General features: G+C 42.2%; 1 protein-coding gene across 2 annotated transcripts in view; it reads left to right on the top strand.

The window, feature by feature from the left end:
* The window catches only part of GAP43 (growth associated protein 43), a 92,976-nt gene that overhangs the window by 20,237 nt on the left and 49,606 nt on the right, over window positions 1-23,133 (top strand). Inside the window, exon 1 of one of the 2 annotated variants that reach the window (XM_079921606.1) lies at window positions 13,349-13,419. The exons of the other annotated variant lie outside the window; for it this stretch is intronic. Within the exon in view, the coding sequence (XP_079777732.1) occupies window positions 13,378-13,419 (42 nt within the window). The 5' untranslated portion in view covers window positions 13,349-13,377. Of the gene's footprint in view, window positions 1-13,348; window positions 13,420-23,133 lie in introns of those variants that run through there. 2 annotated transcript variants of the gene reach the window in all.

Here is a 23,133-nt window from a genome sequence, read left to right as displayed (position 1 = left end):
CAACATTTTGGGTGTTGTTGCTATTCATTTATAGCACTCCTCAATAAAGAGAAAGCAGGTTAACCTCACTTAAAAGGGTAGCAGGGCCCAACCAAAACTTTGCTTACCCACCATCATTCAAAAAGTCAGATGCAGAATGCTTGAAGTCAAAGTCGAATACGTGAAGCTCTGGACAGTTAATTTAGTGAACTCATTCACCTTTGTCTTCTTGTCTTGATCCCTGACAAACTTCACTGTGCCTCGCCATTCTTCATGCTCATCCAGAGATGGGAGCTAAATACCAAATTTGGATATTTGTAACCAATGAGTTCTATTCTCTTGTTGCCACAAAAAAAAACTCCAAACCTCTTTTTTTTTTTTTTGCCACACAGCATGCAGGATCCTAGTTCCCTGACCTGGGATCCTTCTGGGCCTCTGAGATTGGGGATCCCCTGGACACTGGACTCTCAATCCTACTCTCTTCTCTAGTCTTGGACACCATCTTTAGCATGAAACCCACACCCCCTGCAGTGGCAGTGCGGAGCCCTAGCCACTGGACCTCCAGGGAAGTCCCCTGTTGTGTCCCCAGACCTCTTAATGTATTTCAGAACACTTTCGCTTCTTAATGAATGAAGACTCATCAGCTCAGTTTAGTTTCGTTTGCACAGAAAAATCAAGCTTTGGAATAAATCTAGAGCGTTAAAATGAAATTCCTACAGTTGTCAAATGCTTTGAAATATCTCAAGAAAAACACTTATTGAGGCTTTTCAGCATTTGGCCTTGGCAAGAATTTAGGTATTAAGAGTTCCCACAAAATGAAAAATAAAATGGCATGCAAATATATACACATGTACACAAAACCCAGACTATGGACTTTTAGGAATTTTTGAGATTTCTAGTTTGGGTCTAAGGTGATGATCAACTGTCATTTGTCGGAACTTTGGTTTAATAACAATTTTAAGAAATTGAACAGAGGACTAACTTAAAGTTTTTTAAATGTGCTACTAAAACCAAAACATATTAGATTATGCTTCTTGATAAGATTATTCTTAAACCATGATTTAAGATTCTTCTAATATTCCCTCACTGTCGGGGTCCAGAAACTCAGGGCCAAGGGTAAGTCAGCCTTAGATAAACAGATTGTATGGCCTAGGCCACCAATCTGTCCAGCATTTGTGACCTATAAAGATTCTTCCTGCAAGCGTCTCTGCTTATGCCAACTGTTTATATGCACAGTGGCAACTTCCAAAGCTGTCATTCCCAGGTTTGCTTTGCTTATACAACTAGCTGTTACTGTGTTGGGACTTTCTTTCTTTCCTTCTTTCTTTCTTCTTTCTTTTCTTTCTTTCTTTCTTTTTCTTTCTTTCTTTCTTCCTTCCTTCCTTCCTTCCTTCCTTCCTTCCTTCCTTCCTTCCTTCCTTCCTTCCTTCCTTCCTTTCTTTCTTTCTTTCTTTCTTTCTTTCTTTCTTTCTTTCTTTCTCTCTCCCTTTCTTCCTCCCTCCCTCCCTTCCTTCCTTCTTTCCTTCCTTCCTTCCTTCCTTCTTTTTTCCTTTCTTTGCCAAGAAAGGTTCAATTAACCCATGAGTTTGGTCAAGAATAGAAGTTGAAGGGCAAGACCTGAACATTACAGCATTTAATTTTGCACAGTGTCTTGATGATGGAGCAAGGACTCAGGGATGGTTACTATAGGTGGAGATTCAGAAAGAGTCTAATGAAAGAGCATGAGGGGGCGATCACACATATGCTTCAAATCATTCTGAAGAAATGGAAGAAAATAGAAATAATCTAAGACAAAAGAGGGGAAGCTCTGCAGCTATTCTGAATTAAGCACATACCCTCAGAACTATTTGCAGTGCTCTAAATTAGTAGATTGCCACTTCTTCTAGAGAGGATATAATCAGGAAAGATCTCAACCACAAGAGACCCCTCCACTGAGAATTATTTGCAATTTGGTGCCATATTGTGTGTCAGAAACCCTTCTCTCATCCTGTTTTATATGTTATGTATCTCTGTCCAGGAAACTAAACAACCAACTCATGTGTCCTGAACCCCTACTATGGACCTAACTCTGTTACTAATATGTACTATGGGACATATTGGGATGGGCAGGGGAATATAAACCCCACCATCAAGAAGGGGAAACAAGGCTGATGTTTAAGAAATATGTACAAACTAAAGAATAATACTCTTGAAAATAGCAAAACAAGGCAGTCTGCAATTAAAGGAAATGAGCGCTGTGAGAGATCAGTGAGGGGTCATTGGAGGAGGCAGAGGAACTTGAGGGCTTTAAGGGTGGGAAGAGTAGGAGAGTGTTCAAGATGAGGGAGAAGAGACAGTATTCCAGCTAAGTGGGCTGGCACAGCTGCTTCTTGTGGAGCCTTGAGGAGACCGTTCTGCAGAATGTGAAGACTGTTTGATTGTAAGAGTTAGGAGGCGAAATAGGAGTGGAGATGAGGCTTAGCTATAAAGGAAAACAAAAGTGGCCTGCTGTGGTAAGAAATTTGTGCCATGAGCAGCTTTTGACTAAGGGAGAGACATGATGAAAGAGATATTTATGGTACATAGGCATGCCGGATTGCATGGGGAGACTGGAAACAGGAAAGCAAGTTACAAGGTTATTTTTAAAGAAAATAAGAATGAGCAAAAGAAGCCTTGAACTAGGGTGTTCACAACTGGAATTGAAATGTAAAACTAATTGCAGACGTTTTGAGAAAAATGGACTGTTTTCAGTTCCTATGGGGCATGAAGCAATGTCTCTGTCAATACTTGTGGTCTGTGACCCTTCTAATTTTTCTGATCAAGTGGCATGTGGTATAGGCAGTATGACAAGGCACGTCGCAGAAGTAATCCCTGTTTTAGGCAATTACTATGGGCCCTTCTGCAGACCTATTCGCTTTTCATTTTCATTTCCTTAGTTCTTGGATTGCTAACTCTATATCCCACCTTTATTTTCTGCTTCTGACCCCTTCAGGTAGACCCTATCAAATATTCCTTCTGGGCCTCTGAGATTGGGGATCCCCTGGACACTGGACTCTCAATCCTACTCTCTTCTCTAGTCTTGGACACCATCTTTAGCATGGAACACCATCACCCCATTTCAAACCCACCGAACTCTAGAAGCCAGGCCAATTTCCCCCAATTTGCCCTGTGATAGGTAGAGAAATGAAATATGATTGTAAGATTTCCAGCTTAGATAGTGGAGTGGAAATACTCTGGGCAGACTTCATACACTTGAAAGGAAGAGCTGGTTTGTAAGGAAGATGATGGTTTTAAGTTCCAGCATGATCAGTATGAATGAGGCATCCAGAAATGACCAGCTGAAGATTCAGAAGTGGAGGGAGAGATAACAGGTGCAAGTGACTCAAAGGGAGATTGAAAGCTTATTCTTCTTCATGGGCTTCAGTCGAGGGAGAGTTAGAAAGAGAAGAGCAGAGGGAAGGGCCTAGTCTCCCTTCAATGGCAGAAGATACTTCATTAAAAGAAACAAAAATCAGTAGAAGAACTAGCATAATCAGAATCAGAGAAGGCAGTAAGGAAAAAGCTTCAAAATAGAATGGTGAACACTATGAAATCAGAGTGATGCGCAAGGATGAGAATGGAGAATAGACCACTGAATGTAGGATGACTATTAATAACCTCTGGGTGGACAATTTAGTAGAGTGGTGAGGACGAAAGTCAGATAGCAGGGGCTTCGGAGGGATAGAGATGGAAGAAATGCAGACAACTGGCAGAGACCACGCATTTTAAAATTTTGGCACTGAACAGAGGAAGAGAAATGAGATTGTAGGAAAAGGGTGTTTTTTTCAAGCTAGGGAGAGACCTGTGTTAAAAGGAGGAAAGCGTAGAGAAGGGTAGACTGAAAGGCTGAAGGAGGAAATAAATGTCACATCAATGAAGGGATGGGTTCAAATTCTTAGATTTCAAGAGGGTTCCCTGTGGAAAAAATGATACCCCTTTGAAATAGAAAGGAAACAGAAGCGGATGAGAGGTTTGTTGAATTGGGGTGGTATATATGCAGGAGATCCTGCCAAAATTCTGAACCCCCTCCCGTTTTTTCCTAGGCGAAGAACTTTGATCGGATGCTCAGAGTAAAAATGGGGAAGCAAACACCTTCAGGGGAGTTTACTAAGCAACACTAAGCAACATGTTCCCAAGTGGTTTATGGATCACCTGACTGTGTATCACCTAGAGAGGCTTTTAAAAAGGAAGGTTCCTGGAGGAGAGACATCATTTACAAGCTCCTCTGATGATTCTTTTGCATGCAAATTTGGGAGCCAGTGCCTTGTTGGGAGGTGGAGCTATCTTGAAAACACTGTCTAATTTAGGAAGCTAGCAAGAAGTTCCAACGTCTCTCATCCTGTGGCCATTTTAATCTTCACATCCCTGACAGTGTTCCTTTCACTAGGTGTATTTCCATGGGAAAGAGAATAAAACTCACACCAGCATAAACCTGCATGAGTTCTTGGTTAGATCCACAATAAATGGGAAAGCATTAAGGTATATCTATAACCAAAAAGAAAACCTCAATACTGATCACGTGCACACATGAAATTTAGATGATATAAACCAGTTATTTTTTCCACTGAATTTCCATTCAGTCCATTAAGAGCTTACTTCAGGTAGGCATCTGGGTGTCCCCATCTCTCTCTGGGCTCCCTTTCTTTTCTGTTTCCCCCAACGCACATTTTCTACTTTTATGTCCCCCCTCCACCCCTACCCCCCTAGACTTCAGATGGGACGTTAGATCTTTACAGTTCTGTGCATTGTACCATGTTCTGTCCTAGAGGGTCAGCATTAGAAGCTTCAGACGTTTGGTCCCTAGAGCTTTAAAAGCTGCACGTGGAGAAGATTCACTGACATTTGCTTGCTAAACTTGACTACCTCTTGTAGCATTACATTGATATATTGTTATGTATCAAAAACAGTCATTGTTTCTTAATCTAGCTTCACTCCTCATAAAGAGTAAAGGGGAAATAAAAAGTGTGGAAGAGAGTAAAATCCAATTCTGCCACACTGCGGTACCTTTTATTCTTTGGGACTCATATGTCAGGAGGCCCACAATAGGGAAGCATAGGCATAAGTGATGGAGTTCTGTAAATTGTAGCATTAGGTTTTCTGCTAAGTGAAGTTTCAGTTTCTCTCTCTGTCTCATGCACACACACACATACACACTCATACACACAAAAGAGCTGTTGTTTCTTTTTATTTTGTTTGAAAAGTTAGGCTTGGTGTTGAAAATTATCTCATTACTTTTTTGTTTGTTTGTTCGTTTGGTTGGTATTTTTGTTTGTTTGGAAAAAAAAAATTACTATGAGTTGCCTAGGGTGAGAAGGGGTGACTATTGAATGCCACAACATTAAATTGGACCCTGTCAACAAGAGTAAGCATACCCTAAGCTCATTTCATATGTAAATTGTATATTTTTCTTTCCTTTCTCTACATTTTATTCACCAAAGCAGAAATGGGAGGTTTTAGTTTCTCTATTTCTTTCTTCGAGTATACTGATATATTCAAAAGAGTATAGTAATTTTCTCCATTTTTACCCAAGCCATGCTTTTCTTAAGCACTTCTACTTGGTCCTCCCCACTCCCACACCTCCCCCCCACCCCCTCCCCCGCCCACTGTTCTAAAATTGCTCCCTCTGAGGTCCCTAGTGGCCTCTTCATTTCCATTTCCGAAGTCCTTTTCTTGGTGTTCACTTAACATTTTCACCCACTGGACTCTGCTGGACACCCCTTCCTGGCATTGATTCTCTCTTTTCTTGGCTCCTATGCTGGCCCTTTTCAATTCTTACTCTCCTTGTCTAGGCTGGCTTTCACTAGATCAACTTTCCGTTTTCGTCTTCTAAATGCAGATATTCCCCAGAACAAGATCTTAGTCTTTCTGACCTTTTACCTCTAATTTTCATCAGAAATCCCATCCACCTTTATAGCTTCAACTATCATCTCTCCATAAATATATCTCCCAGATTTGTATTTCCTATACTCAAATGCTTCTTACATCTCTAGTTGGATTCCCCCTTCCAAATGTTTGTAATTGAAACTGAGTTCATCACCTTTCTCCAAAATCCATCTTCCCCTTTGAATTCTCCCCTTTCTGTTAATTCTTCCAGTCTCAGTGATGATTTTCTCATCTTAATTTCTAAAGCACATATTAGCTGTACCACCCATTTAACTCTGAATTTATGCTACTTTGTTATTTATTTAATTTTATTTCTTGTTACCATACATAAATCATAAATATTTTGAGGGCAAGAGTTGCATTTTTTACATCTCTATATTTCTGCTTGCTACCCAGTATTCAATAAATGATTTTTATTGTTAAGATGTCTCAACTAAGTTGCTAATATTTTGCATATACCTCTCTTATTGTGGTCATTTTTGAAAGAGTTGACAGATTTTGATGAAAATCAATAGCTATGAAGATGTAATTGTGGTTCAGACCACCATCTTGAGACAAAATGGCAGCTAATAAATTTACTGATAAGAGATTTTCTCTAGCAGTGTTAACAGTGGGTTCTGTATAATCTTATACATGTTTGCACTGAATGTGTCCTGCTATTCAGAACCTCTGATAGAGCAAGCTACAAGTCAAAAAAATTTTGAGTTAAATGGAAGAATCTAGAGTTAGGTTAGGTTATGCAGATATCCAAATGAGAGGTAAGGCTGAGCTAAACATCAAAAACTGGATGTCTACACCTCATTTGGGAGAATACTGACAGCAGGGAATATGCATTTTCTTAATTTTTATTGACCAAAACATAAGGAAGTTTTTTCAGTGTTAGAGGTTAGAAAAAGACTTGAGGAATAGTTTCTGCTCTCACTTTGTGTTTTAGGCCATTAGTTTACCGAGGGTAACCTCTACTTCTTAAACTTTTGTATCTCCCAGAACTAGGTTTACAGATTCTCAGAATTAATGAGCTGGAAAGAACTAGACCATCTAGCTCAAACCTCTTGTTTAGAGATATGCGACTTGCTTCCTCTGGGTCTTATCCTTGAAGCCCTGAAGTTGTACTGGCCCTAGAGTTTGGGTAATTCTATCCAAATGGAAATGTTGCTATTATATTGTAAAATAACATTTTTTGCCCTGTTCATATTTAATAAATTTTCCCATGAAAAACGATTTACTTTCCACTTTGTAGATACTTTCCCATGAAAAAATAGATTGATTTCTCACTTTCCAAACACTAAACATTTGAAATTTAAAAATTAGTCCTAAAGAAGAGTTTTCAGAATATATAGAACAATAGTAGGGAGGAAATATCACTCTCCATCTCTCCCTGTCCATTCCTCCCTCTACCCCAAATCCACTGCATATAAGAATTTATGCATTGCTTCTGCAGTGATTCTGCCATTCTTAAGGCTGGAAAACTTAGTTCAAATGCCTCTCATTATTTTCTCTGATGTAAAATAGTCTATATTTCATGTATTCCATGGTTTTAGTTTAATTTAGCAGTTGGCCACCATAGGTACAAAACAGAATTGGTGCTCAGAGCAAAGTACAAAGTTTTTCAAACACTGACTATTATACTCGTTTTTAGTATGACCCTAAGCAATTCCCCTACTTGTCCACTTATCTACCTACAGAGGATGAAACAGCAAATTACAAGAGTTTATCTGAAAAGTTCTTCTCTGGAGAAAGAGACTTAGGAAATATAAACTCTCCTTACTGAAGAGCCCAGCTCTTCCCAGGACGATCTGAGAAAATGACGGGCAAACCCAATACTACTTCAGCACACCTCTCTCACAGTCTTTTTTTAAAAGCCCTATTTTATTCGATCACTACGTTCCTAAGTCAAAAGAGTGCTTCAGCAAAATCTGCCTTCCTGGGGGCAAAAGCAATCTCAACAGTGTCACACTCTCAGAAAGGTAGATACTGCTGAATGTTGACTGGACAAAAGATGGTTTTCTTTTTCCTCCGGCAAAAATTGCTCCCATTACTTGAGAAAGAGACACAATATGATGTTTATTCCTGTTTACAGATGTTTAACCAGTGCCCCTTCAGAGGGTCATGTGTCTACAAACAACATCATGGTAATTATATCCATTGATGTAAAGAACAGATGTGGAAATTGGTGGTTTCTTGGGGGAAAATAATGCCAAGTCCACTTTCCAGAAATGTACACAGTGCAATGCAGCTGTAACATTCTGTGCGGAGGTCTCTTTAGTGTCTGTAACTGCATGTGCTTACATTCAAATATATGGGATTTCTGTGCGACACCTAGCAGAAAAGTCCAGGGGCACCTAGAAAATGATGCAGATCATTTGATGCGTTTAAAAATTCCTAGTGATACTGGACACATCTCCATAGCCCAAGAAGGTCTTTGATTCTAAAGTTTTCCGGGCAAGAAATAGGTATTGAGAAGAGAATCGAATGAGAAAAACCCTGATGCTCCACACACCCCTGAGGTCTCTGCATCCTACCTATAACAAGACTTCAGTGAGATCAGATTGCATCCAGGTATCGTACTTTGACCTGTGAACACCAAAATATTCTTAAACTCACCACTGCAGGGTCTGGCAGGGATCAGGGGTCACTGGTCCTCTCCTGAAAACTAGAATTCAATGGTTCCTTATTTTATTTTATTTATTTTTTTTCTTTGCGGTACGCGGGCCTCTCACTGTTGTGGCCTCTCCCGTTGCTGAGCACAGGCTCTGGACGCACAGGCTCAGCGGCCATGGCTCGTGGGCCTAGCCGCTCCGTGGCATGTGGGATCTTCCCGGACTGGGGCACGAACCCATGTCCCCTGCATCGACAGGTGGACTCTCAACCACTGCGCCACCAGGGAAGCCCGGTTCCTTATTTTAAATGCCAATGTTACCTTGGATGTAACAAGAAGGATTAGATGAAATCTAATCTATGTCATATATCAAGTGCAGAATGGTATACAGAGATCCAGTGTGTGCCTAAAGGATGAGATTTCTCCTGAACCAAGGCTATCTGTGCCTTCACATGGACCAAAACTTTTCAGAAGACAATATGTATCCTATAAATGGGTAATCGTGATGAAACATTGGAAGTTAATTTGCATTTACATTGTTTACAATAATATGCCATGACATTATGCCTAACTTTGGAATTTTGCCTCTGGGGCAAAAAAAGTGTAATCTTCTTTTTCCAGGCTATGCTTTTCTGCTTTTCATGATACCATATAAACTACCCAGTAGCACCAAACTGGGTGTCTGTGATTGAAATGTAACAGAGGAGCAATCTAGTCTGCTAATCTGAATCTTTCAGGCCCAGAATGGACTGATAATAAAGAGACCTGCCAAGCGCCTTAGGCTAAAGTGTGCCTTTTGACACTAATGATCTAATTCAGCTATCTACTTGGTCCCAGTTTCAGCCTTCTCTTTCTCTGTGGCCCTAGGGACTCAAAGGAAAACACAGGAGGTGAGGAGGCCTAGCATCAGCTCTATCACTGGTTGCATCACTCTCTCTCTAGGCCTTGGTTTCCATGGCTATGAAAGAACATGGTTTGATGATTTCTCCTAGATCTCACATGTTGGGCTAAGTGAGTCTATGCATGTTGAAATTTAAGACAGGAATTCTTGGTCATGTGTGTGGGATAGCTCCAACTCTCTCTAAAAGCAGGAGGCAATGGGGTAGGAATAGAAAATTCTGACTGTTGCTTGATATAATCATTTTCAGTAAAATCAAGGAAACTATTCCCAAACAGGAATGTGGCTCAGCTTATCATCCTTATTGTGGTCTAAGCCCACTAGGGTACTTATTAAAATGCATTTCAGGCCCTCTGTAGTGCTATGCCAGGCTTCTTCAGTCAGCGTCATGGAATCTGCTTTACACAAGAACCCTGGGGGTAAAATACACAAGCTGAAGTTGGAAATCCTTCGTCTAGGTGAATGAGCACTTTTTCTGCTCATCTGTAATTTGGTTGGGAGAAAATCATTAGCCCACCCTAAACTTCAGTTTTATAATAATGGAAACATTATCCATCTTTCCTGTTTCCCAGAAAGTGTTAGTACCTTAGTAGGACAGCCTCTTAGAAAACAGCTTCTTAGAAGAGCAAGCAATTTCTTAGTTACGAATGGCTTGTTTTTCAAAAATAAATAAACTTGAAACTTAAGACACTTTTGCCACAGAAATAACATAAAATGGTGTTGATGTTTCCAGACCTGTCTATAAAATTCAGGTTGATCTCAAATGTAGCTGGAATTCTGTACATTTGCAGTGAAAACATAGGAGAAAACAATAATGGTATCGGGTTTGGGAATGTAATAGAACCAGTTCTTTATATCTAATTTCACACACACACACCCTTAAAACTTCCCTTTTCTGATCTGTAGGTGTTATGCTAGCCCCATTCAACAGTAGCCAGAATAGAAATTACAGCAAAACTATTGTTTATGAGGTAACTTTGTATCATGTTGGGATTCTCAAGAGGAATGAGAAGAGGGATGAATAAAAAGGAAATTTCCCATGCCCATTGGGCAAAAGGAGAAGTACCATTGTGGGGAGGTGAACTCAGGGCAGGGGGTAGACTGAGAAAAAGGACATTAAAGAGGAAATGAGTGGTTTGTGTGAGCAGGTGAAGACCTGAGTGGAAGTGTAGGAGGGGTGAGTTGCTTAGGTCTAAGGAGAAGAACTTGTTGGATGTACGGTCGCCCCTCCCCCATCCCCACCCCTACCCCAGGCAGAAGAAAGGAACAGTGGGTAAGAGATTTTGTCAATTCAATAGTTACCACCAGATGGCGAAATTGATCCCAGGCCTCTTGCTACTGGTCAGTTTATTGGGAAAAAGGGAGAAGAATATGTGCATCGCTTGGTAATTCATTCATTCATTCCACAAATATTTACTGAGTGCCCACTGTGCCATGAAGTGTGTTAGGAACTGATGTTGACATGGCCAACACAACAAAATCCCTGCCCTCAATGAACTTATGACTGGGGGGGAAAGCTAAACTGGCACAAGAATGTCCCTAGAGTATTAGTTAATATTCTTCTTATGTAGTGAAGTACAGGCTTTCTCCTCTGGTGACTTGCCTCAGCGTCAGCCCAGACAAAACCAAAGATACATGAAGCCAGTACTTCTTTTTCTCCATGAACCTGCCCACACCTGGAAGACTGCCTCCCAGCTTTCCTTCCAACCCGCCCCTTGGTCTTTCATGAGCCAGGCTTCAGTCTTTCCTCAAATAAAAACGTACTAGCCTTTGGCCTCCTGCCTTCAAAATGTTTATCTTGTCTAGATGTCGGGTATTTATTGGATTAACCTAGAGAGGAGGTGGTACAGAATTCCTCACCTCTGATATCATCTGCATTTTAGGTAAGCTTGTTGGGTTTTTGGTGTTTGTTTGTTTGTTTTGTTTTGTTTTTTTCCTTTTCCACAGTGCTTCCAAAGCCTAGCAACATTTAACCTTTTTTGGGTGTTGGATACCTCTGACATTCTTAGAAAACCTGTGGACATTCAACAGCAAAATAATCATGTAAACAAAGTACAAGGCATATTACTTCAGATTCAGGGACACCTTGAAGCCCATTCTTAGACCATCTCAGCCTTAATATCTATCATCCATCTATGTATCATCTATGTATCATCTATCTATCTATCCATCTATCTACCATCTATCTGTCTATCATCCATCATCTATGTATCTATGTATCATCTATCATCTATCTATCATTCATCTATCATCTATCATCTATGTATCTATGTATCATCTATCTTATCATCTATCTATCTATTATCTATCTATCCATCTATCATCTATATATCTATGTATCATCTATCTATCTTATCATCTATCTGTCTATCATCTATCTATTATCTATCTATCTATCTATCTATCTATCTATCTCATTCACAGAACTGACACAAATCGTGGGAGCTTGTGGCACAGCATTCTGGGAAGCAGCGGAAAGGGTTTAAGCAAACTTTCTTATTTACCCTAAGCAGCACAGGTTCTGATTCGTGTCTCCCCGGTTTCTGTCAAGCGCAGACAGCTGACGACTGACAGCTAGGTCTCTCCTCCGCAAGCCGCTCGGCCTTTGTCTCCCGGCCCCTCCCCCTGCATTTTGACTCCAGTTTCCGTCCCACAGTCCCTCTTCGCGACTCATTTTCTGCCTCCGTTAGGCGTTCCCTCCGGCCTCTCTTTAGGGTGACCTCATCCCTTTGTCTCGCCCGTCAGCCCCTCCCTACGCCCTCATCCCCGGCTGCGGCTGTGGCCCGGCCGCTGGGACCCTGGGGACCGCAAGGCGTGGCTCCGACCCGCCGCCCCGAGAGCCGCCCTGGGAGCCCCTCCTGCGACAATCCAAACCTCAGGGGAGAATTCCTGCGCCCCCGGAACACGGGGAGTTTTGTTTTATCTTAACGAACATCCACAAACTCTCGTTGAGAGATAATTGCTTCTTTCAGCAGCTCGGACAACAAAAGCATAAGCCGGCGCCCCAGGCCTGTCGGCGGCAGAGCAGCGGCGGGGGCGTGATTCGCGGGCTCCCTCCTTCGCTCTCGTCAGTCCGCGGGCGTCACCACCTCTTACCGGCAGCGGCACAGCCGCAGGGCTTCCAGGAACCGAGCCCCCTGTCACCTCAAGGTTACACAGCGGGTGGGAAGGCAGAGGAGAGAAAGCTGGGTCAATTGCAAGTCGCACTCCTGTCCCTCCCAGTTTTCCCTTGCTTGGGGGCTACAAGGAGCACGTTAGCTTTGCTCTGGCTGTTGGCACCTGTTTCTCTAGGACAGGCGGTGGGGAGACGCGGAGCAGCGGGCAGGAAGATTTCTATGTATCGGCAGGAAAAGACCTTTGGAAACTAAACAGGAATACCTTGTCTTTAGCGTACAACAAAGGCGAGAAAATCAGCTAAGGTCAGCGCCAGGGACGATGATCCTTCATCACTGAAAAAAAAAAGATAAGCAGGCTTCCTTATTTGAGCTTTCCATTTCCCACGATGAAATACAGGCTCCACGGACAATTGCAAATGAGTTACTTTTGGGTGGCGTGGGGGGAAGGAGGGTAAATGGAGCAGATGGGAAGTGAGATGACTTGTGTAGGTGTGGCCAAATTTACCCCGCGGTGAGCTTTTTTTCTTAGTCTGGAAACATGGCACCAGCATGTATTTTCCGTTCATTCAGTAATATTGTTTAAAAATGATGAAAGAAGACAGTATAGGTGATACAAGCAAACTTTATTCAACACTTCATGAAGCCAGCAGTCTCTGGTCTCAAGGGCCCAGACACCTGCAAAACGGGGCAGAAGGCAGGATGCTTTTATAGGATAAAGAATAAGGAACAAAGAAGTAAGTATAGAGCCCAGATTGGCTGACTGGTTACACTGTTTCTGGTCAAACGCATCATTTGCAAGGACACGAAAATTATCTAAATTTCTGTTTGTTGACCTAGCACCCTGGGCAGGATTGGCTCTATCTTGACCTGGGAGAACTGAGGAGATGCGGAGGAAGGAAGATCCACCCCGTTTGCAAGCGATAAGGGTAGGGAGTTGATGGGAGTTAGAGCTTTCTCTCCCTGTGTTCTGACCTCTTTTTCTTGTTTAAATAGGTTGAAGCCAATTGTGGCATGGGATGAGTGATTTGCATATTTTATTTATTTATTTTTAGCAGTCTTGGTTTTTATTTTTCTCCCCAACTAGGACAGTAGATTTTATTCAGATTTTCCATACAGACGGAGAAGTTGACTTTAAAAAATGTCAAGTAAGGCATTCCTTTAGAAGGCTTTGCTCTCTCATACAAAGGCTTTGGGGAAGGTGCACAGCTTTTTGCTAACTGATAAATGATGTGCTCTTGCATTCTGAGAGGGTTGGAATTAGGTGCTTAAAGGAAGATGGTGTCTGCTTTCCTAATAAGGTGGGTCATTTGCTAGTTTGCAGAGCATACAAGTAAAGGCATTTTGAACTATGCAGAATCAAGAGTCTTGGTATATAGGATTCTGGCCAGCAGACAAATTCTGTGCTCACTCACTTTGGTGATTCTTTCTGGGGACTGGCACATTTGAGAAAGATCTTTGTCTCATGATATGTTCAATGTACTATATAACTAATTTTAAAAGGTAAGTGACAGTAGAGGTTAAAGTATATGGGAGAGACGCTGTCCATACCAGAGTAGGATTAGGTCACAGTCAGCTTTGATGCTTTCTTTATTTAGGGAAATAGAAAAATGGAACATATATACATTTGCACAAAATTAGGACTTTGATACTTTGAATGTCTGAGTCTTGAATCTCCTAGTCAACTCCCTTAGTGTACAGACACAGAAACTGAGGCCCAGAGAAGCGAAAAGACTTCCATGAGGTTGCAGTTGGGATAGGACCTGTTGGATTTACAACCCTAGTCTCCTGATTGCAAATTCAGGGCTTTGGCTAGTTTACCTGCTGCTTCTTATTTCTCTGAATTTCATAATACAGGCACCTCTGAAATCATACTTTCTTTCTTTTTTTTTTTTTTTTTTTTTTCCGGTATGCGGGCCTCTCACTGTTGTGGCCTCTCCCGTTGCGGAGCACAGGCTCCGGACACACAGGCGCAGCGGCCATGGCTCACGGGCCCAGCCGCTCCACGGCATGTGGGATCTTCCCGGATCGGGGCACGAACCTGCGTCCCCTGCTTTGGCAGGCGGACTCTCAACCACTGCGCCACCAGGGAAGCCCCTGAAATCATACTTTCTTTTGAAGAGATATTCAAAAGGAACTGTGGATCTTCCAGGACAGGTGTGTTTAGTCTGAGCATGGCAGGCCAGTACATTTCACACTGTGACGTGCAAAAGATTTGTGAAAATGCAGATCCTGATGATCTGGGGCAGGGTGAGAGCGCATTGCTGTCCAGCTCTTGGAGGTACGGATGCAGCCACTCCATAAGTGCTGAGCTGCAAAACTGTGGCCAGCATCTTTCCTCCTTGCCTTTCCTTTCTCACTGATAGAACAGCCCTGGGGATTTCAGGAGCCCTTGTTTTTCGTGTTACCAGGTCACTGTGCTCCCTCAGCTAATCTGGATGTCTTTCACTGCTTTGTCCTCACCCAGACCTGAGACTGTTAGAAACAGTCCCTAGAGACAGGCATCTTGAGCCGGAGGGTGTGATCTTTTGTCTAGTGACTTAGCACCATTTAACTTGCTTCCAACAAAACCTTTCACACATAAGCAACTTGCTCAAGTCTGATGGTTTAAAAAGTCTTTTTTTTTTCTCTCTCGCACAAGTGGCCTCCCAGCTGCAGCTCATTTCTCTCCTTCTGGGAATGTAGCTGGCGTGCTGCATGCTCAAAACTATGGCCCGGCCCCTGGGGCTCAGCAGGTCTCGGTGCATTTCCCCACGGGTTGCTTCTGTCCTGCACTTCTTCTCCAGCTGCGTGTGATACCGGGATTCAGGTCTGAATGCCTCTGTGCACGCTCTGAGTTGAGCAAACAGCTGAGCAACGACAGGGCAAGACCCTTCGAAGGCAGGCAAGCTTCAGTGGCACCCACTTCTCACTTCTCTGATGCTTGCCTGCCTCCGAGGTGCTCTGCCGTGGCTCTTTAAGTTGCTCTGTGAGCTTTTTTTCACTCTTTCTTACTATCAGCTTCAGCTGTTCTCAGGAGAGAAACAATTTAATCCAAAATATAACACACATTCACCAGACTTTTACTAAGGCCTTACTGTGTGAAACAGGGGTAGGGAGTCTGTAGAGTGATAGAGAAGGGGAGCTCTGGGCTCTGACTGCCTAAATAATTAAATCATAGCTCTACACTTATTAAATATGGAACCTCCGCAAGTATTCATTTTATCACCTGTAAAAATAATAATACCACTTATACATTATAACAATCATAATACCTACCTCATGCGTTTGTTATGAGATTCTCCACGCAAAACATTTAGCTCCGTGCCTTAGCAAAGTGATCAATAAATGTTAGCCTCTAAAATTACGGTCCTGAACCCAAATCCAACGTGGCGGGGTGGTGGGGAGGCGTCCCACACCATCAGCCATTCTCCAGACACCAGCTGGGTGTCCTACAATTCAACTCAATTCCACCACAATCTACCCAGAGACAGCAGATTCCACTAGTGAAGTGCTCAGTCTCGCAAGACACTCTCCACTTCAGACACCAGTCACAAGCCCTGGTTGCTCCCTGTGCTTCTAACTGATTGGCTACAAACTGGAGGTTCCAACGACCCCCTCCAATTCAGGATGCCAATTGCAAATCCACATTATTACCTGTACCTCTGACAGACTGGCTATAAATCAGAGGTTCCCATGACCCCCTCCTTGGATTTGATTAATTTGCTAGAGTGGCTCACAGGACTCAGGAAGCCCATTTACTCACTCGTTCACTGGTTTATTATAACAGGATATAACTAAAGAACAGCCAGATGGAAGAGATGCTTAGGGCAAGGTATGGGGAAAGGGTGAGGAGCTTCCACGCTCTGAGCGTGCCTTTCTCCCCAAATCTCCACATGTTCACCAACCTGGAAGCTCTCCAAGCCCTGTTTTGGGTTTTGTATGGAGGCTTCATTACACAGGCATGATTGATGAAACCACTGGCCATTGGTTATTGATTCAACATCCAGCCCTTCTCTTCTCCCAGGAGGTCAGAGGGTGGGACTGAAAGTTCCAACACTCTAATCACATGGTTGGTTTTCCCACCCAGTCACCTCATTAATATAACAAAAGACACTTTTATTGCTCTCATTAAAGGAAATTCCAAGGGCTTTAAGGGCTCTGTGTCAAAAATAGGGATGAAGATCAATATATTATTTTATTATAAATCACAAGATCACAGCCTCTATTAAGATGACAATATTCCTGTCCTCAGAGAGTTTACAGAGTAATGGAAAGTTTGAAGAATAAGTACATCCATTACTACAATGCAAAAAAGTCACAACTCAAGGAGAGAAAAGCAGTTTTTAGTGAGCCGCCTGAGGAGTTTAACATAAAGGTAAACCCTGCCCCAGAAATTGGCAAAGTACCCCTTCAGGCTAAGAATGGCTTTTACATTTTTTAATGGCTGACAAAAAAATCAAGAGTAATGATATTTCATGATCCCTTACAATTATGTAAAATTTAAATTTCACTGTCCATAAATAAAGTTTTATTGGAACACAGCCATGCTCATTCATTGAGGTAGCAGCTATAGCTTATTTTTGCCACAGTGACAGACTTGAGTGGTTGTGACCGAAACCTTATGGCTCAGAAAGCCAAAAATATTTACTACCTGGCCGTTTGCAAAAAAAGTTTGCTGATCTCTGGACTGCCCATTTAGGAGGATGCAAGAAAACTCTCCAGCCAACGAGGTAAGGATTGGTAAGAATTTGCTTACCTACTTTCACAAACAGAGTGATGAAGGGTGTGTGGGGTTTCAGCAGAAATGCAAGAAGGAAAGATGTCTGTGGAGGGCCAAATTGTAAGTGAGGTCACAGACTTTTGGAGTGAGGAGTGTGTTCAGTGTGCAGATCTACTTAGCTAAAGTAACGGGTGTGCTCATGAGAGAAGCAGGAAGGGCAGCCTGGGTCCATTCCATGAATTTCTCAAATGCTGAAGCAATGCGTATATTCTTAGCTTGCTAAACAGTGGAAATATTTAAAGATTTTTTTAGGGGGAGGGGGAGACCACATTATGATGAAACCGTAACTCTATTTTAGCTTAGTCTCATACAATTATGTAGCATAGAGTGGAAGACAGACCAATTAAGAGAGCTTCTATAGTGTTAGCTTTCAGTGTCTGTTTTAAACCTTAAAATAAGGGAATAATGTTCCAAGGTGGAATTTCAGACATTTGGTAAAAGGAGAATCTTTGTCTATGTCTTTCCTGTACACCCACTCCGCTGCTGCCACCCGCTATGCCGTTATTACCTTGATTATCCACAGTGATTTAAACCTTCTGTTGTATGTTTCTGGGCTGCACAGCCAGGCTGATGTGCACCCACTTACTAGAGGCTGCAGAGGTACCAGGCAGGTACCAGGGTTTGATATGACTTTTGCTATGACTTCAGCTTTGGGAGAAGCTAGGGAATTATTCTAACCTAGAGCCATCAAGTTGGCCCAACCAAAGGGAGAGATAGCTACTGAATAGCCCTGGGAATCTTTAATCTTAGTCTTGGGTCTAGTCCTGAGCTGACGTAGGAGTATCATTGATTTCTGATCAGTAAATCAGAATTGTGGGAAGAGTGGTTGCATCATCCTACCTTCCTGGAACTCTGGAGTCCAGGACAGGGCTTCCCCATGTTACTACACGTCTGTAAAGCCCCCCGTTGGAGTTTCACAGTGCCGGGCACGAACTTGGTGTTCTGTGCGGCTCTTTGGGTCATATCAGAGGGTTATGGCGCATCTCATAGTTGTCTCTGCATCAAGAAGAAAGGAAAGGAATTTTCATTGACTTTAAGACCTCAGAATCAGACTTAATACCTCCTTAATTTTACCCAATTACCCAGCCTAATTGTTCTGGCTCAAAGATCAGGTTATCATAAATCCTTGGAAGGTAAGTTCATCTGGATTAATCCAGAAGTTGGAGAATTTGCTTACCTAGTTTCAAAAACAGATAAGAGGGAATTTTCTCTCTTTGATGGCTTCAAAGGGTGCAGTGTTTTCCCCCTGCAGAACCACAAAGCTGGTTCTTTGTGCCATGATGAACACCGTCACTAAACTCCTGCAAGGAGCTGTGTGGCATAAATAATATGATTTTTTTCTTTTTTTTTTCTTTTTTTTTTTTTGCGGTACGCGGGCCTCTAACTGCTGTGGCCTCTCCCGTTGCGGAGCACAGGCTCCGGATGCGCAGGCTCAGTGGCCATGGCTCACGGGCCCAGCCGCTCCGCGGCATGTGGGATCTTCCCGGACCGGGGCACGAACCCGCGTCCCCAGCATCGGCAAGCAGACTCTCAACCACTGCGCCACCAGGGAAGCCCAGTATGATATTTTTTGAGAATATAGTCAGAGCAACAAGTATGACGTCCATGGAACGGTTCTAGATAGATTTCCCTATCTGCCTCAGTACAATTGTGAGTCAAGTAACAGGGATACTTGGTTTAAGAAAAAGGCAATGTTTAATTCAGGAACTCTGGCTGGATTTAAATCCTCAGCCTCGGGAATAAATCTTTACCACCTGCTCAGCCCCTTCCCTCTGATAAGCCTAAGAGTGATTCCAGTTTATTCATCTGCTTTTCTCATTTAATTAGATAGTCATGATTCCTGACCTGAAGCCCTCCCCCCACACTTCCCCCAGTATTGCTTTCTCTGCTCTCTTATATTTTCTTGCTCCTGCTTTCAGAATTAATAGCAAACTTGGTCTCTAGGCTGTTCTCAACGTCTCAAGTGTGAATCTTCCCTGTCAAGATCTTCACAAGGAAAATGAGTCACAGCATCGCCTGGGTGATGAGGTCATGATACCACAGTCCCTGCTTTGAAAATGTATTTGTACTTTTCTACTGTAAAGAGATTTTGACAGGGGAAGATGAAATTGGGGTGACAGCTCTGAAGCTGTCTTTTAGACACTGGTAACTAGCTCAGCCTTGGCAGGCACTGGCAGTGACAAAGTCATGCTCTGGATTCTCCCAGCCTGCACTTCACTTTTCACCCTGCCTGGGAGCCTGGAGAAAATGTCTACAGAGAGTAGACCAGCCCTGTCTTCCTAGGGTCATCTTACCTCACGTGCAGCCTGAGTTCAAATCCTGGCTCTGCTACTTACTAGCTGTGTGATTTAGTTATTTAATGTCCCTGTGCCTAAGCCCCTTCACCTGTAAAATAATAGTACCCATTGCATAGCTTCACTAGAATTAAATTTAATAAATCTATGTGTGTGTGTATATATATAAAGTATATAATAAAGTGCTTAGAAGAGTAGTTGGCACATAGTACTATATAATTTTTCAATTTATTATTAGAATTATTTTCTGTAAGGATCTGAGGGTACTTTATAGTACCTTTAAAGAGGTTTTTTTTTAGGAGAGCATTTATTATTTTTATGAAATATGCATAGTCCTGAAAAATTCCTCCATAAGCTATCAGAGATAGAAAACCATAAAATATTTATCAAATAATGCACCCAATCCCTAGTCTCCAGAAAGCAGCAATTTTCACTTCACTTGTATTGTCTTCTTCTAGGCAATTATTTGTTGAGTTCTTAAATACCAGGCATTTTAAAAATACTATTTTCTTTCATCCTCAAGAAATTCTGCACAGTAAGTATTAGTATCCCAGTATGAGGGATGAAGAAGCTGCATTCTAAAGAAATTAAGAAATTTAGGAAGACATATGGGAACATATGTTTATGTATGACTGATTCACTTTGTTGTAAAGCAGAAACTAACACACCATTGTAAAGCAATTATACCCCAATAAAGATGTTAAAAAAAAAAAAAGAAATTTATTCCAGGTCACACATTTGAGCCATGGCTGAACCAGAATTTGAACTCAAATTGTTTGAGCCAAAAGTTATGCCAAACCGTGTAATCAATGAATGTCAGTGCCCGATGACTTAGAGAGAATTTGATGCCAGAAACAAAGGGAGAGGCAAGAAAAGAAGAATGACAAGAATAACAACATTAGCAAATTTAGACTCGGGTATGATTTACAGATTTTTCTAGGGTTTTGTGTATTTGCCCTTCAACTATCCAACAGCTTGGGGAATCGAAATCCAGTTAAAATGGAAATAAGTCTATTTTTCCTGAAACTGTACGCCATTTACCTGACATCCTCACCTCTTTCCACCAAAAACATTCAATTGTTTTTTCCACGCATGGAAGAATAAAACAACATATCTTGTAGAATCAGAAAGAAAACATAGCTGCTCTTTTTTTTCTTTAGATTTCTCAGGTACTGTTCTAAACGTGCAATCACTTACCTGGTGATTGATACAGACCATTAAGGCATCTGCAAACTATTGTTGACAGATAGCAATGTCTCTGCAAAATCATCCCACCTCCTAGATATAAGCATATTGTACAAAGAAATATGCTTGCTGTGCCAGTGCAATTTCAAGAAAAATCACCTAGTTCCCCTTTTCAAACATGTTCCTGCCCCGATTCCTCCTATATAGAGCTTCTGGAGCCGCCTCTGTTATAAGATCAGAAATATAGACCAATTCTGTTCATTAAAAAGTAATTCAACTAGTCTCAGTACTGATATTAGGATTGCTACATATTCGGTGACACTTTTTTCTTTTTCTGAGTGTTTAGTGTTCAATTCTTAGACTGAATTCTCTGTTAGGTTCCTTAAAATGTAGGGAGATTGGAGGCCTAGGTTTAAGACCTGTTCTAGCATTTGTGGGGCCTTCCATCAATCCGGGATTTGGTTTCTTCATTTTAAAAAGGGGATAGCACACTTGCTCAGCCTACTTCATTGTAATTCCTCGAGGAACTTTTTTATGAGGTGGAAAGTACTTCATAACCTGGAATATAAAAATTCAAGTTACTGTCATTTTTTTTAAAGCAAATGGCGTCTCGAGTTCTCCATCTCTCATCAGCTAGGCTTCATGATGACGTGCGCTCTGATGACATGTTATGCACCCCCCTGCATATTACGTACACTGACACTCGGAGGGGCTTCACTAACTAGCCAATGGGGGTACACTGGGTAGAGCTGGAAATCCCAAATCTCGATGTCCCTCTTTCCTCAGGGCCACATGCTCCTAAGCTAATTCCCCACAAAGTGTCTGGCATCTGCATCCACAGCTTTTACCAATGATGTGTAAATAGAGGAGCTCTCAGAACCTGCAGGGCAGTTGTTTTCTTGAATGTGGAAGGGATATACCCAGATGGTGAGATAGAAATATGACATAGTAGCTATATGAGATTTTTTTTGTGGGATGAGGGATGTCAGGTAAAAGGTATATATTTTGAGAACGAACAGACTTCTAGTCTAAGTGAATTTCCATCACCAAGTTGCTGGACCAGGTAGAGGTTTAGACATGGATAAGATTAGAGAGGGTTGGTGTGTGTTAGGTGGTAGAAGAGTGGGATTTATCCTTGACAATGTAAACAGATCTGCCCCCTTCCCAAGGATAGGGAAGAACTAGATTGAGTATGTGGCATACTTTAGATGGTTTTTTGCTTATCTCTCTGAGGATGAATAAGAAGTTCTCGTGGACTCCGTAATGGTAATGTAGAAATTACTCTGAGATGAGAGTGATGATGACAATGATTATGATGAGAAAATTAGCTGTCCCTTTTTGAGCACGTAAAGTATGTCAGGGACTGTGCTAAGTACTTTATATACATTAACTCATATAATCCTCACAACAATCCAGTGAGATAGCCCTGTTACTCCCCCATCTTACAGATAAAGAAACTGAAGTTATCTTGCCCAAGGTCAAGAGCTGGTAATTAAGTGGCAGAGCAGTGATTTGAACCTATACATATCTAACTCTACAGCCCATGTTCTTACCCACCAGGGAATATTGGCTTCCTACAATTTATTTTAAAAAGCACTAAACAAGGAGTGGGCTTGAGGGCAGGCCTGGTCTTTAGAAGCTGGATCACACTGAGCTCCTTTCTGTTTCCTAATTTACCTCGGTTATAAAACAGGCACAGTGATGTGTTCCTCACATGGTTATGATGAGAACTGAACTGAAATACTAACTTATATGTGGTATACTCATTATAAAAGTAAGAGGCGGGGGCTTCCCTGGTGGCGCAGGGGTTGAGAGTCCGCCTGCCGGTGCAGGGGACACGGGTTCGTGCCCCGGTACGGGAAGATCCCACGTGCCGCGGAGCGGCTGGGCCCGTGAGCCATGGCCGCTGAGCCTGCGCGTCCGGAGCCTGTGCTCTGCAACGGGAGAGGCCACAACAGTGAGAGGCCCGCGTACCGCAAAAAAAAAAAAAAAAAAAGTAAGAGAGAGGGATATGGCTGCTGGAGAACAGTTTGACGAAGGCCCAGAGCATTAGTTTCCCAGAGAGAAGCACTGATACCCAGCCTTGGCTGTGTACTGCCCATTTACATGCTCTCTGATCACTAACATAACACGACACATAGTTACTTAACAACAGCTCCAAATAAATATTTCTGGAGCATCAGCCATGTGCCAGCACTGTTTTAGCCACCAAGGCTTTGAGGATTGTACAAAACCTACAAGGTCCTGCTTCCAGAGAGTTTATAGTCCAGGGGAAGAGTCCGTTAAAAATGAAATACAAATATAAGTCAGGAGAATATAAGCACAGAGAAGGAAAAACAAGATAAACAGACCAACAGTGACAATATTTGGAGAAAGGCATATAGTAGAGCAGATGAGGAATG

The sequence above is a fragment of the Stenella coeruleoalba genome, assembly GCF_951394435.1.
Source record: "Stenella coeruleoalba genome assembly, chromosome: 5".
NCBI classification, from domain to species: Eukaryota; Metazoa; Chordata; class Mammalia; order Artiodactyla; family Delphinidae; genus Stenella; species Stenella coeruleoalba.
This window is presented reverse-complemented; position numbering and strand designations above follow the sequence as displayed.